We start from the raw sequence: 14,963 nt of genomic DNA, 5'->3' as shown, positions 1-14,963 counted from the left end.
AGTTTATACGGCCGGTAAACCTACTATATCCTTACTTTGCATAGCTGTCTAATAGTTTGCTGCCGCAATCGATGTCTCGCCTTTCGGGCGAAAGTGCGGCATTCAAGATAAATCCGTTTCCAATAAGATAGATCGCGGTGCGTGTGTGCGTGCGTGTGTGTGTGTGTGTGTGTGTGTGTGTGTGTGTGTGTGTGTGTGTGTGTGTGTGTGTGTGTGTGTGTTTGTGTGTGTGTGTGTGCGCGCGCGCGCGCGTCAGTACGCAGCGATGTGCGACAGCATACGTGCGGTCCATCACTGTTTGCGCAGTGCAGCACTGTAACTGCACGTCACGAATGAACTCGACGCGCACCATACCAAATCCGACGGGTTGCGTCGACTTCGGAACGGAACTTTAATTTTGTTGTGACCGCTCAGTTTGCGGCAGCGGCGCGGAGCCTTCGCGTCTATAGCTTGGGTCAGGTGCGCGTGATAGTTAGCGACAGTGGAAAAAGTGGCAGATCGTGATTTCGCGGCCGCCTCCACAAAAATCGACAAGCCACCACTTGTATGGGGACGCTCGGTCGCTTCTCGGGCATAATTAATTTGCCCCGTCACGAACTAGTTATAATACGAAGCTTTCGCTGTGACGTCTTTCCTCTAGCTTGCGCGCGAAGAAGTCGCTAAGTTATTATTATTATTATTATTATTATTATTATTATTATTATTATTATTATTATTATTATTATTATTATCTTTTGTCATACGGTTACGCCGGCGGCGGCGTAATTTCTTGCTCTATGGTGGCGTCCTCGCTTTCCTCGTCGTCGTCGTCGGCGAGCTTCGACGCTGTGCTCACGTTTGGCGTTAGCCCGACTGGTCTCCTTCCCATCCTACTCAACCTAAATAAAACGCACATTTCATGTTATATGTGCTGGGCTTGGTCATAATAATGCCTAACCGGTACACCTAGCGCTATGCGTGTTTCGATGCGCTTGGTCGCACATAAAAATGGATGTCGATATTTCAGCGCATAAAAAACTTCGCCGCATTGTCCTTGACAATGCAGAGAAGCGACATTTACAGGTGCTCCGGGCGAGGCGCACCCGCGTGGCCCCGGAAAATACACGTGGCGGGGAGGGGGGGCGGAAGTAATCAAACTGGTGTTTATCGGTAGCCGAAAAGAGATGTGAAAATACGAGAATGCTGTCTTATGAGTACGGGGTTTCGAACCCTACATCAATGTCGATATGTCGACCTCGGTGTCGCGGTTGCGACGATATCTCTGCGCCGTTTTAAAGTCGGCTCCGAAAGATCCGTAGCGTGATAACCTTCGACGACCTGAGACGTCGCCTCTGCTCTTTTGTTTTCAAAACTTGGCATCCAATGCCCTGTATCTTCGGTGCATGCACCATGCAGTCATCGTTCTTTGGTGGTCCTGTCCTCCTACCCCGCCTCCTCTGCAGCTGCTTCTTGTCCCATCCCCGACATTATGGATAAGCGACCAGCTTGAGTCATTAGGCTGTTACTAGCGGCGAGACGATGCCACGTTGCAATCGAGCTGAACATTGCTTTTAACGGCATTGATTGATTGATTGATTGATTGATTGATTGATTGATTGATTGATTGGCGCCGACGTCTCGACCTCTCGTACCGCGCAGGCGCCGTCCCGGCTGAACCCTGGAGCTTCCCCTGGAGCGGCGCATGCCGCTGGGCAGCAGCGGCGGCGGGGGCCAGCCGCCGTCGGGCGTCGGCGGCGTCGGCGGCGGCGGCGACTGCTACGGGGCCCCGCCGACGAGCAGCGGCGGTGGTGGTGGTGGCGGCGGTCCGGGGGCCCCGATGCAGAACGGCGCCTACTCGTGGGTCGGGCCGCCGGCGGCGCTCAGCCAGAAGAGCTGGCCGCCAGGCTACCAGGCGAGCCTGACCAACCTGTTCCTGAAGAAGAACCCGCTCCACTTCGGCACGGGCATCTCGCAGCTGGCCGCCGCGTCCTCCTACCTGGAGAAGATGTCCTCGCTGGGCGCCGCCGCCGAACACCACCACAAGTGCCCGCACCCGGACGCCAAGGACAAGCCGTACCCGTGCGACCTGTGCCACAAGTACCTGACCATCTGCAACACGCTGCGCGACCAGCAGCAGCCGCGGCCGTCGCACGGGGGCGGGCCGGTGGGGCCGCCGGGAGTGGGGGGCGGGCCGCCTCCCCTCGGGCCCGCCTCGGCCCTGGGCGGCCCGGGCGAGCGCAAGGGCGGGGGACCGCTGCTGGGCTCTTCGGCCTCGGCGCAGCAGCCGCCGCCAGGACAGCAGCAGCAGCAGCAACAGCAGCAGCAACAGCAGCAGCAGCAGCAGCAACAGGCGGCGCTGACGCCGGCATCGCTGCTGGAGCGCACCAACGGCCACGGGCACCACCACCACCACCACGGGGGGGCGCACCACGGGGGCGCTGCGGGGGGCCACGGGGGTGCGCCCCGGCCGCGCCCACCGCCCACCAAGCAGTTCCTGTGCCCGGTGTGCCACAAGTACTTCACCCAGAAGGGCAACCTGAAGACGCACATGATGATCCACACGGGCGAGAAGCCCTACTCCTGCCAGGTGTGCGGCAAGAGCTTTACGCAGAAGGGCAACGTGGACACGCACATGAAGATCCATACGGGCGAGAAGGACTTTGGCTGCGAGGCGTGCGGGAAACGCTTTACCCAGAAAGGAAACCTGAAAACCCACGTGCGGAGCGTGCACACGAAGGAGAAGCCCTTCGCGTGCGGCGTCTGCGGCAAGTGCTTCTCGCAGAAGGGCAACATGCAGACGCACATGCGCACGCACAACAAGGAGGACCGTTTTCCGTGTACTCTCTGCGGCAAAACGTTCTCCCAGAAGGGGAACCTCAAGACGCACATGCAGCGTCACACGGGACAGCTGCCGCCCCGCCGCTACGGCTCGCGGGGCTCGCGCGCCACCCAGGCTGTCACCGGGGGTCTCCTTCACCGGCCTCACTTGGCCGCCGCCGCCGCAGCCTTTGCCTCACTCGCCTCCACGTCTGCCCAGCAGCAACAGGGCACGTCGTCGCCCAAGCCGCACCCTGGCGGAGACAAGTCGCCCGCGCGAGGCAGCGGTCCCCCGACACCGCTCAGCCCCGACCTGCGCCGCGGGCCTTCCGAAGACGCATCGCCCGGTCCTCCCAGTGGAGCCGGCGGGCCTGACCCGCCGCGGCCTTTCTACTCGGCGCCGCCGACGCCGGCGCCTCCGCCGCCGCACTCGCCACGCTGGCTGGTGCACCCGCGCCACTACGACGGCGGGTTCCAGGCGCCTCCTTACCCGTCGTCGTTGCACCACCCTCCGCTGGCATCGCGGCTTGCCCTTCTCGGCGCCGGCTCACCGCAGCACCAGCCGCACAGCGGCGCCGCGTCGCCTGACGACAAGGCGCCGCAGCACCTAGGCTCCACCGGGAATCCTAGCGGGGGCGACTCGTTCCACTCGCCGGCCAACCCGGACTTCTCGCAGCTGCTCGAGTGAGGAGCCGGGTCGTGACGAGGACACACAAGAAGCCTGCGCCGCGTTCGCCCTCTGCGCCCCCCCCACCCCATTCACGCCCCGGGGGGCGTGCACGGCCAGCCCTGCTCAACAACAATCGCCACACCTCCCCCAACTCCTGCCCGCACTCTTCTTCGGACCAGGGTTTCTCTCTTCTTTGGCCCTCGTGCTGCAAGCCATAGCTTGGCACCCTGCCCGCCACCACAACTGTACATACTGCTGCAGTGTGCCCTCCTCTCACTTCTTTGTACCTGCCTTTCTTTGATTCCTCTGTTTCTTTTCTCAGTTGTTTGACTTGCCCTCGGGTTCTCCACTGCGTTCTTCTCTCTTATGTGCATGTGGGCACAGCAGTCTGTCTGCTGCCACGTCTACAAGCTCACGCTTAGTGCTCCTGTCCTGTTTTTCCTACCTAACCCGAGTCTCAACCGTCAACACGCTCACTATATGGTGCGAGGGTCTCAATTACTTTCAAGGATATCCTCTGGTGATAAACAAAGAGGAGAGCATGCCCGGCCTGCCTCAATTTTTTATGTGTCTCGTACTACAGGCAGAGAGCTTTTTTGCACAGGAGCTTAGGGGCAAAACACTTCTAGAACCACACAGCGGGGCAATCAATTTTTGGCTGGGGGTGTTGGATACCTGGCTTTCAATCACTGAATCATTCATTACTAGTGTTGATTTTGTAAAACACTTGCCAAATTAATTGGGCTCCGTTCTCTTTTTCGCCGTACAAGCGCCGACCTACCGTGACATTAAAAGGGGTGCTCCGTCTTGTCTCTCTGTCCAGCACAACCGAGTCGCGAGCCGCGAGGTGTTGTGTGTATGTGGGCAGAACAAACAAACAAAAAAAAAGGTGTCTGTGATCGTTTTCTCTTCTCTTCACTGTCACAACATTGTCCACCCTTCTACACTCATGTTGCCTATATTTTTCAAAAGGTGCCAGGGTACACTCAACCTTGTTAGCCTCCCCGTCTTTCATTTTACTATCATAACCCATCATCTGTTGGAGTCAGAACTTGTGTGTGGCAAAACAGCACAACCTTTAGCAGTAAGCGGCTTCTAGGAGGGCCCTCCGTTTCTAATGCGTTCCCTCCGGGTTGTTACACATGAAGCCACTACTTGTTTTTAGTTCGTAGAACATGATAGTGGATGACCTGTAGGCGTGTTCCAGTGATGGACACACGTGGAAAGTTCTTAGGCGTTGGGTCACTTGGATACATATGCCGCAGAATGTGCTATGTGTGTTCTAAATACTAGAACATGCACATGGAGGAGCCATTGCTATGTTCTGAGCATACGGAGGGGAGAGAACTGTTAGAGCCTCATTTGCCAAGCAACTTAAGTAGCCGACTTCCTGGAGCTGATCTATAGATGGCGCAATATGCTCTTTGCTGATCTACGCAGCCATCTTGGAGTTATAACTGGTGCAGCATACATTGGCACAAAACGTAGTGCACAAACAGTGCACATTCCAGTCTCTCTAGAGTAGAATCAGTTTATTCACGCAACTAAACAAGCAGACGCTGCAAAGGCTGTGTATATATGCAGAGGTTGTCCCATAGTTGGAAAATGAAACAGTTATTACTGTGTACCATAAAACTGCAGCATTTTAGTATCAGGAAGTGCGTTGCATCTTTGCAACACTGCCGAAGGTGCTGTTTGCCACACACAACTGGCTTGACCTCAATTCGTCGGCCTCGGTTCTCGAGCACGTGTTCACTCTGTGCCACTGTCGTCATGTCACTTTGCCGTCTGCTCTGGCGCTGTCGCAATAACTTCCGAGCTGCAGCGCTTTTTCCGTTCTTTATCTGCACCTGCTTCGTCACCTTTATCACTTGATTCTTGCAAGTAAGAATTCCCTCTTACTGCATCACTATCCGTCAAGTCACTCTGGCCTTTTGTTAACTTTGCCCCCCACTTTTCACTTTGCCACTTCGTTCACTTTGACCCTTGGTTCTCAGAGTCTCTCATGCTGTTTTCTCATTTTGGTTTTCTTCTCAGACACTCATGATGCGCCACCTTGTTCCTGTTATTTTGTTTGTTTTGGTCTTTTTTAGCCCCCAGGAGTTTTTCTGGTCTCCAGATGCTCTCGACATGGTGCTCTCTCACATTTCTCGTTGTGTCCTGCATACGTACTTTTGGATCTCACAAGTCATGGCACAGACTTTTTTCCCCCGCCTTTATAGCTCAGCTCTCACTTTCTTTGTTGGCTGCTGTTTTACAGGGGTGGCGTTTTCTGTTTCCTTGTCTTATGTACATACAGGTTTCGTTCATTACGGTTGTCACTTCGTGGCACCGGCGCTGCTTCCCCTATCTTTATTTTTTTATTACTAGCTTTTTTTTTTACCCATCATTTTTTTCAAATCTCGCATGGCGTGATGAAAAAATTACTGCCGTGTTTTGACCATGTCTCCCGTCGTAGCTGAATTCAATGTCCCGTACATGTCACTGTCGGTGTGCTTATTGGGAAAAAAAAAATGAGAAGAAGTGGCGAAGATCAAAAGAAAAAAAAATAGTATCGTAAGATATATACATATATATTATATATATTTACATATAGATTACATCTCATTGTTTTATGTGGCCCATTGTCAGTCTTCTCATCTATGTCACAGTGTGCTTCACTTCTTTTGTTTGCTTTTAAAATCCCTACCCTGTTCTTTGTAGGAGACAATTCTTGGAGATTTAGTCATTCTAATGGTTGTTTATTCTTTAGTATACTCATGTCTCACATCTCTTGCATGGCTTATCTGTGCCATTGAAATTTGGCCCAATCTACATCTGGGTTATCGGTGGGGGGGCTAGAAATGTTGCTGGAAGCTTCTATTTCCACTTTTTGTTTATCAATCAAGCACTTTTCTTTTCTTTTTTTGGTAGAGTATCTAGCCTAGGCATGAAAACAGAACAAGTGAAATAGTATGTGAAAGTTTTAATGAACACAGTAAGTGCAAGTCTTAACGTACAGTTTTTCTTTAGTGAGGTCAAGATCATCTAGAGGCAGTCATTGGCTGTGAATAGTGCATTTCTTGATCTACGTTGGTCGCGAACATGTCCATCATTGCTCACCCCCTGTAGCATTGTCTCCTACAGGCTCCTTTGTATTCTGTCTTCTCAATTACTTTTCCATTTGACACTCATCTTGAGTTTCCTTGGCCTTGTGTACGCATTTACTTTCACAGTTTCATTCTATTTTCCTGATTAGGTTTCGATTTGCTTCTCTTCATGCCTGCTTACTGACCGTCATCACGCGAAAACTTGTTCCAAGTAACCACAGCTGTCCGTGCAATATGGGAAATGCGTAATTCTGTCATCATGTGCTATCTTCCCCCGTACTGATCCAGCGGCACTTCTTTGGACTGAGAGTGGTCCCGAATGCCGAGGACTTAAGTTGAATGACTTGCACGGTTCAAGCTTGTCATAGAAAATTGAAATTGGCTTGCAAGAGTACTGAGATTTGTTGGAGATCGACCACTGTTTAGTGGGGAGGAAGCATTAATGAAACCAGGCAGGAGGTAAAAGTTTGCACCTGGCACCAGCACTGTTGCTGCGTTAAACGAACACTAAATGGTGAAACACGAAATCGGGGGAGAACGGTGGCAAGATTTCTCATCCTAAATTTGGCGCCTGAACAGTAATGCCAACAATGTCAGTGCAGCGTCGTGCATTTCAAGTTCTTTTCACGCGTACGGGCAGGTTACATGCTGGAAAAACTTGCCAAAAGATTCCGGGTTTAATCATTGCTTACTTTCGTATGCAGTGTAATCCTCTTTATGTACAAGCATTTAATTAGCCAGGAGTAGATGCCTGTAGAATCCACGAGGGTGAAAGAAGTTTATACGAGTATTTCGAAGGTGGTGTCGCCATCCGTGTTTATTTACGGTGCTTACTAAGGCTTTGCTTGCTGTGAGACCTGACTATTTAGTATTCCAGAAATGTAGCATTGAAGCTGGCTAAACTTAAACATCTTTCTTAAAATAGCTAGCTTAAACAATATCTAAGTATTGGTGCAAGGAAAGCCAGCGCGGCATGTTGAAGCAAACCAAACAAAATGCATTCCACTTTTATTCGCTTTCACATCATTCAGTAGCACCCAGCATCCTTCGAAGTATTTTTACAAGCTTTTGAGGTAAAAGTCAGAGAAATATAACTTTAATGTCAGAAAGTTCTGTCCTTTTGCTTCTGTGTTTTAAAAGTTAGCCTTGATGCCTGCATTGGCTGTCTCAGTAGTGCTGCTGTATTTGCACATAAAGAACTGTTCATTTGAAAAGCTTCTTAAGAGCTCAGCTTGCAATGCTACTTGCGCTTCCCAAAAAATAAATGTGCCTCAGAATTGGGCTCTGTCGGAGAGGTTTCCACTCATATTGTATCCAATAATTGAAGAATATCCAGCCACAAGAAAGTTTAGTATGGCCAGTTGTCTAGACGATAGCACAATTATTAACTTGCTAGCTATATTGATACTCGCATCTGTAGGGTTTTGAATAGGGGTGAGATTTTATTGCTTTTTATTGTTAAAGTATTTCAAGCCAAATTTCTGGAAAGGCCTACGGGGGCATGTGCATTAATAATTCTCCTTAATTAAAAACACTTCTTTTTACATTACGAAGGATCCCCCCAAAATCTAACACGCTGTGCATTAACTTGTGTATCAGAAAATTTTAAAGATTTATGAAATATGCTAGCTCGTTGGCAAAATTTACTATCTTTAGAACTAAGGCAAACATTGCCCATTTAGGTTTGCATTTACTGCAATATGTACTTGTTGGCATGACACCACAATGCTCCCAAATACTACTGCTGCATTTATAGAACTGTAATTGTTTTGTTAAAAGGCGCAAACTGCCTCAGTCATACAAAGCTGGAGTCAGTTTTAACGTGGACTTAGCGGGAACATTGATTAAGCTCTGTAATAGACATTTCTATATGACTGAAATTTACCCCTCTAAACTCCTAAGTTCTTTCATTAAAATGTTTACAGAGTTTGCTGTGTTCCCTTCTAGCAAATTATTGTGCATCACGTCTGAATTCGATAAACGTATTATACATGCACATTCTTTTATATTGTCTCAAGATATTAAGAAGTCTGTTTAAGCGACTGTAAGGTTCGGCATGTAAGGTTCGAGCGTAATGTAAGGTTCACATATAAAGTTCGAGCCTAAATATCTGAGAATATAATGAAAGGAATCAAAAGCATCAAGGAATATGATCAAGTGCCGAGAATCAAATGCCCGACGCAAACTGACTTGATGATTCATCTCCGACAAGCAAAGCCAAAGAAGCTTGTGACCTGGACAAGTACAACTCGTCCTTGGCGATATTGGTACAAAATGCTAGGATGTCTACAGCTCAGGCTTGGTTGTTCAAGAGTTAAATAATTTACCAGCCCTAAATGTCATTTTAAAAATAGGAAAGCTTTGAAAAAGGCGATGGATTATAGTTGAAACTTATCATATAATGCATTTACTTGACATCAGACTGTATCTGTGTTGGCATAAGCTGTACAAGGTTGCCTTTTTTTAGTATGCCCAGTTCGTGCCTGGCGGCACCGCATCAGGTGCTCCATCTCCCCAGACACAATTTATGCAGCAGAAAGTGTAACAGCGCTGTGTGCCGAAAACAGCCTGTAGCAATTTATCCAGGAGTTAATTCCTCCGAATGAAACTGGTGAGGCATTCAAATGTGTAAAGGGCCATAGTTTCAGCACCGTATGCCGCATATATGTTATTCATGGCAGGTCTGCCAAAAAGCATGGAACAGCAGCTGACTTTGACTTGCATGGGCTTTTCTCGGAGAGCATTACGGCACATTTGTGAACACCCGTCACGTCACTTGTGATTTGTGTAGTGTGTCCTCCTGTGACGTCGCACGGTGCGGAAGGGAGGAGGCGACGTGTTTTGATGATAATGATGAAATGGTTTAGTTGTGCTTCTCCGCCGGGCGCGCGGTGGCTTAGCACAGCAAAGCTGTCATCTTTTCAAAACCTCCCTTCCTTCCTTCCGATGTTACCGGTGTATCGTACATATTCCCCCTCGTTTTCTTCCACGATTCCTAATTGTGGGCCAAGGTTACGTGAGAGAAGCAGTACAAAGTTGAGGGAACAGTGTTGGCACTGTTCTGAAAGTTGTTTTTTTTTTTTCTTTCTCCAATCCCCCCTTCATGTCCGCACTACGGAAGCACGTTTGCACGTGGAACTCTCCAGCTGGGCCGTGATGGAGAAAATTTTTTAGAATGTAAACAATGCTCACAGAACACCATGAGCTGAGGATGCAAAGTGTAGAAAACACGCACGAGCTTATACTGATGTGAGTCCTCTCGGTTAATTTCAAGCGAAGTCGTCTATTGCGCTGCCTGTCGGATGATCCAGTTGCGCCTCGCAGCTGCCCATAGCTGCGTCAGCTCCCGGAGAGTGGAATGTGCACGTTGCTTGCCTAGTGCATGCATGAAAGCAACTTTCAAGGTATAGGTGGACTTTATTTTTTCTTGAAATGCGTGTTTTAGTTGTAAAGAGACGAACTTTCAATGGGTCTGCGCATCCTGTGTTCGGCTGGTGCCTCGCAGAGCCATCCTCTCCACTTGTCATCAATACATGGGTCCTCCCCGACAGGCGGCGCCCAACATTTCAAACACTTACCACCAGCGACTTCGATTGAACATGACGTGCGAATGTTTTCTATGCTTGCTGCATGGGCTCTGCATGCCCACCAAATTACCCAGCGCCATTTTTGTGGTGACACGCACGATCGCAGACTCATTGAAAATTCTCTCGTCAGTGTCTCGTGCCGTTTGTCCTTACTGCATTCTTGTTCTCTGATGTCATTCAGCCCTTTCCGTTTTCCTTTTTGAAAATTTTGCCGTGGTGCATTTTTTATAATCTTCGTTTTCATTCTGATCGCTCGTTGGTGTACGTGTAGTGTTGGAAACGCTGCACTTGTTGCAGCACATCTTTTCCAGTTGTTTTTTTCTTGTGTGACCCAGTGAAGCAGCGAAAGGTGATGTTGCGATTATTTTGCTTGTGGGGTCATTCCGGTGTTTGTGCAGCATTTGTCAAGAGGGATACTATAATGATTAAACTTTGCCCGTCATGGGCTGGGCGCTTTTGTTGGATGGGCGGGCCATACGTCAGTGGTTTTACCAGGCATGCTTTGCCGTCGAGGTGTCACGAGGGAGGTAGTAGGTAGGTGGCGGCACGACACTGTCGCCGACATTATTTACTGTTTTAGTTATAAACCAGCATATTGTTTTACACGTTTTCCCTCCCTTTCTCCCTTTTCCTAAGTCAAGAACCTGTGAGGAAAAGGAGAGGCACAAGATTAAAAAAAAAAAAGAGCTTATGTGTCCACATTGCAGGATAGGGCTCGCGAGTCAGTGAAATGCAATACCCGCCCATGTGTGTGCCGGGCGGCCCGTGATCATATGCATGCATCAAAGCAGTGGTGTGTGCATAGGTGTGCACTTGCCAGTGAAGAGGGCAACACACACAGCAATGTTTTTGTCAAATGCGGTTCCTGCGGGCTGCACTGCTGCTCCGTACGACGGAAGATATCGCCTTGCAGACGACGTTGACAAAAGCAACAAGAGTGGACAGTGGTGTTAAGTGAGTGCCGCAATAGTGGCATGTAGGACTTGTTGGCCACCATTTGGGGTCATCGCGAGCTGGAACTCTCGTGCCGGTGACGTGCTGCCCTCCTTCCCCACGGGAGAAGGGCACTGGATTCTTTGTATACGTACGTGGGACACGGCGGTCCGGCGATTGTGCAAAACGGATATGGGGCGGGGGAAACATGGAGGTGGAAGGAGAAGACGAAAAGGAAGAAGAGGGGGCTACAAGATTATGTATGTGAACTGCGAGTTCGCGCTACGACGAAGCATTGTGTCAAGAGTGTTTGTTCACTGTCTTTCATATATATACATGTGGTTTCTTTTTTCCCCTAATTACAGCTGCCTTTTTTTTTTTATGTTGACATGGTTGTTGGGTGGATGTCCTAGTAAGACTAGGCTTCCTCCTTTGGTTTCCCTTCCCACTCTCGCTTTTTTCTTTAAAATTCTTCTCACCGTGATTGTCTTCTCTCTTTATGAAGGTGTGTCGTCCGTCAAGAAATGTGTGTGTAGGGGACTGCTGCGTTAGCAGCGCATGTTGCCCGTCTGTCCGGCCCGGTGGTCTTCTCAAAGAAGGAAAATGAAACAAAAAATGAAAAAGTGTACTGTCAGTAGTAGTTCTTGTAGAAGTTGTCATCGTTGTGGTCTGCAGAGTAATAATGTGCACAGTCGCCACCGAGTTCGAATTTCAGTTCATTCTTCACCTTGTGGTTTTTCTCGAGGAAGCTTTGCATGTCGAGGAGGGTAAAGAATCCCTGTGATTGGCACCGTTGCGCCTGCTGGCTTAGTCTAAAACAGGTTCTGTGCTGCTTCCAGATAATGAAATGCAGTCCTTGTTGCTGGTGGTAATAGGTGCATTGAGATTTTTTTTTTTAATGCGACACCATCACCTTTGGAAATGAATAGATACTCAAGTCGTTTGGCTCTCCGGAGGCATTTGATAGAATTATGGCTGAACTTTTATTTGGCAGTATACTTTATCATACATGAGCTCTTGACTTGGTAATCAAAATTGTCTCAGTTTGTCGCCCACCTTTTTGATCCTGTCTCCCTTACTGCATAGTGGAGACTTTTTGTGTATCTTTAACTCGATGTTTTGTTTTGGCACATGCTTTCTCGTTTTTGTTTTTCATCTTATGATATGCAGTAATATTAGACACATTTTTTTTAACCTAAGTTCGAAGTGTTAAAAAGAAAGAGCAAAGCAACAAGAGTTGGCCCTCTGTTTCTTCTTGGTTCGGCAGTTCCTATCGAGCCAGATTCTGTGATAGCCGCAGCAGCCCTGCAGAGCTTTTTTTTTTTTTTCTCGCGTTTCAGTCAGTGATGTACAAGATAGTATTCCCTAAAAGCAGCGAGGTGTCGTGCCTAGCTGGTCGCCAGTGATTGTGTTCTGTAGAACGAATGGGGGCTGCTCGCGATTCATTCCAGCAAAACTGCTGCTTCCTTCCCAACTCCTCCTCTTTTCTATAGAGAGGAACCACCCCCCCCCCTTTTTTTTTATACACTGCTCAGTCAATTATTGCAAGTGGTCATAAGCAGTTTTTTTTTTCTTTTTCCCCGGCATCTTTTTGGATGAAACTATGCAGGGTATAAAGTGGTAGAAAGGTGCGTCTCGAAGGAGGAGAGACTGCAATCTAGTCTTGCGACGATGCGTTGATTCTCCGACCGATCCTCGCGGATCGCCCTCTTCTTAGTCTCCTGTATGTTCTCTTTTTTTTGCTTTTTTACCACCACCCTTTCTTTTTCCCCCCTTTGGGCAGTCGCTAGCCCATTTTTGATCTCTTACGTTTTCGTATTTACTTGTGGTGGCCGACTGGACGAGTCTGCAGACAACGTGAACACCGATGCATTTTTGTCTTGTCTGAGCCTGTTGTGCTGAGAGTGGATAGAATGTGTGACAAGTGTGCTAAAAAAAATCTTTACTGTGCATCCGTAGTAGCTCGTTGCCTTGGACAACAATTTCTCATTTGCTTTATTCCTTTCTTTCTATTTTAGTGGTAACTCGCACTGCATAAGCATGACAATGCTTTTTTTTTTTTAATAACACCAGCTTGCTCAGAAGCCGGCGTGACATCGACCAATGTGCCAAGAAAGAAGTAAATCAGCAAGCTAATACTGATAAGGTCGGCCTCGCCTAGAGCTAGCCCTTAACTCCCTAAATTTTGTATCAAAACTATGCTTTAGCTAAAGACACTCTTTTTTTCTCTCAGCAGGTCTAGTGTTTGAAAATGCCACAGAGAAGTGGCTGTAGTCCTGTCAATTCTTTCACCTGCTGCTGGTTAGATGGGGAGCTTTAGAAATGGCAGACGCAGCGGCTGCAAAGTTGGCATGCAATGTCAGCCCAACATACGACAGGCCCCCAAGCCAAGTGTCTAAAACATGCACAGCGATGCCGACACCATTTTTCAGCTATGCTGAAGTCCTTTAGCAAGCTGCCTATGTACTTTTTCTTTGGACTGAAATGCTGAACAGATGGAGACACGAGCACATGAAAACACCCACCATGTGTGCCTTCATTTCGCAGAGCAATGTGGTGTGCGTGTTTACATTCTTGTTTCTCCCTATGCCTCGTGCAACCCCCCCCCAAGGAATGCTCAACCAACTTAACGAAGTCGCGCCTTGCCTGCGTCTGCCATTTCAGAAACTCTCTAATTATTCTTTACCCAAATTTAGTCCCAAGTTTACTCTCTCACTCTTCTTTTTCCTTTAGAGTTTCTGAAACGCTCGTCTTGCTTGTGGAATGAATCCCACCGGATAAAAAAAAAAGAGAGAATATGGTTGTTCGTAAAGATGCTTGTATTTTTACTAGAGTGCCCTTAGGCATGTCGGTTAGGGGCATAGGTAACATATTGCAACCTTTGTCATGCGCCAAGTGTACGTTGGTGTAGCAGACGATAGGTGGCAAGAAGGTTGCATGAAAAATAAGACACTTTGAATGTAACGAGTGGAAAGTGTGCGCATGTTGCAGCACACGGCTCTTCATCGAGCAATGCAGCATCTGCCGCCTATGGCCCAACGGTGTGTGTATGTGTGTGTGTCTGTATGTGTGGGAAATATGCAATGCTACTGTCAGAAACAAAAAAAAACAGGCAGGTGTTTTCGGATGGCCCGCCACCAAGCAAGAAGAAGACTGTGATGAAAAAAAAAAAAACCAACCAATTGAAGCTGGAAAACGAAGTTCACACTAAAGGAAGAATGAACGTTTTCCGCTTTTTGGTTTTTTGCAGATTAAAATGAAAAAAAGAGGCGTTCTCTCTCTTTTTTTTTCTCCCGTGGTCACTCATTCTCAAAAGAGGGCGATGGGTTTTTTATGTGATGCGTGCAAGCGGCCTAGCCGTGCCCCAGTTCTTCTACTTGCTTGCTACTTGTGTACCGTGTGAATCCCGTCTCTCAAGGCTCTGTGTAATGTGGTTGCCTCTCTTCTCAACTTATTGAGCGCGGCTTTCTCTGTGACATTGCATTCTATCTTTCTCTGCCAACTTGCATATCTTTTTTGAGAACGCTCCATGTTTTTTTTGTTGTTGTTGTGATGGCCGAGTTTGTTGTGCGTGACCATGTGCGACAAGAGAAGCAGTTTTTTCAATGTAACGGTGCGTGCAAAAAAACCTGTGACCCCGGTGCGTTGGTACTTGTCGGTGTGTGATCGAATCTCGTTATGTCTCGACCCTCCCCCTTTATTTTTGCGTTCTTTCTTTACACAGCAGTGGAGGAGCATTTTTAGAAGAAAAAAAAGAATGCCAGAGTGTGTTAAAGCGAGAACAGGAATTTCATTTTGTTGCCCTTCTGCCTGGAATCGTGTTCCCATTGCACTTCTCTAATCTACCAGTGCCTCCTTTTGTTTTTGCCTGCATTATGCCACCTGTTT

The 14,963-nt window shown here is 48.3% G+C and overlaps 1 protein-coding gene across 2 annotated transcripts in view; it reads left to right on the top strand.

Moving 5' to 3' along the window:
* Positions 1–11,559, top strand: part of LOC139056267 (zinc finger protein 316-like) — a 70,872-nt gene extending 59,313 nt beyond the window's left edge. For both annotated transcript variants that reach the window (XM_070534352.1, XM_070534353.1), the window contains exon 3: positions 1,639–11,559. In XM_070534352.1, coding sequence (XP_070390453.1) covers positions 1,682–3,484 — 1,803 coding nt within the window. In that variant the 5' untranslated portion in view covers positions 1,639–1,681 and the 3' untranslated portion in view covers positions 3,485–11,559. The remainder of the gene's footprint in view (positions 1–1,638) is intronic.
* Positions 11,560–14,963: the final 3,404 nt, after the last annotated feature.

Source organism: Dermacentor albipictus, chromosome 2 (assembly GCF_038994185.2).
Source record: "Dermacentor albipictus isolate Rhodes 1998 colony chromosome 2, USDA_Dalb.pri_finalv2, whole genome shotgun sequence".
Lineage (NCBI taxonomy): Eukaryota > Metazoa > Arthropoda > Arachnida > Ixodida > Ixodidae > Dermacentor > Dermacentor albipictus.
The sequence above is the reverse complement of the archived record's forward strand: the minus strand, read 5'-3'. Positions and strand labels throughout refer to the sequence as shown.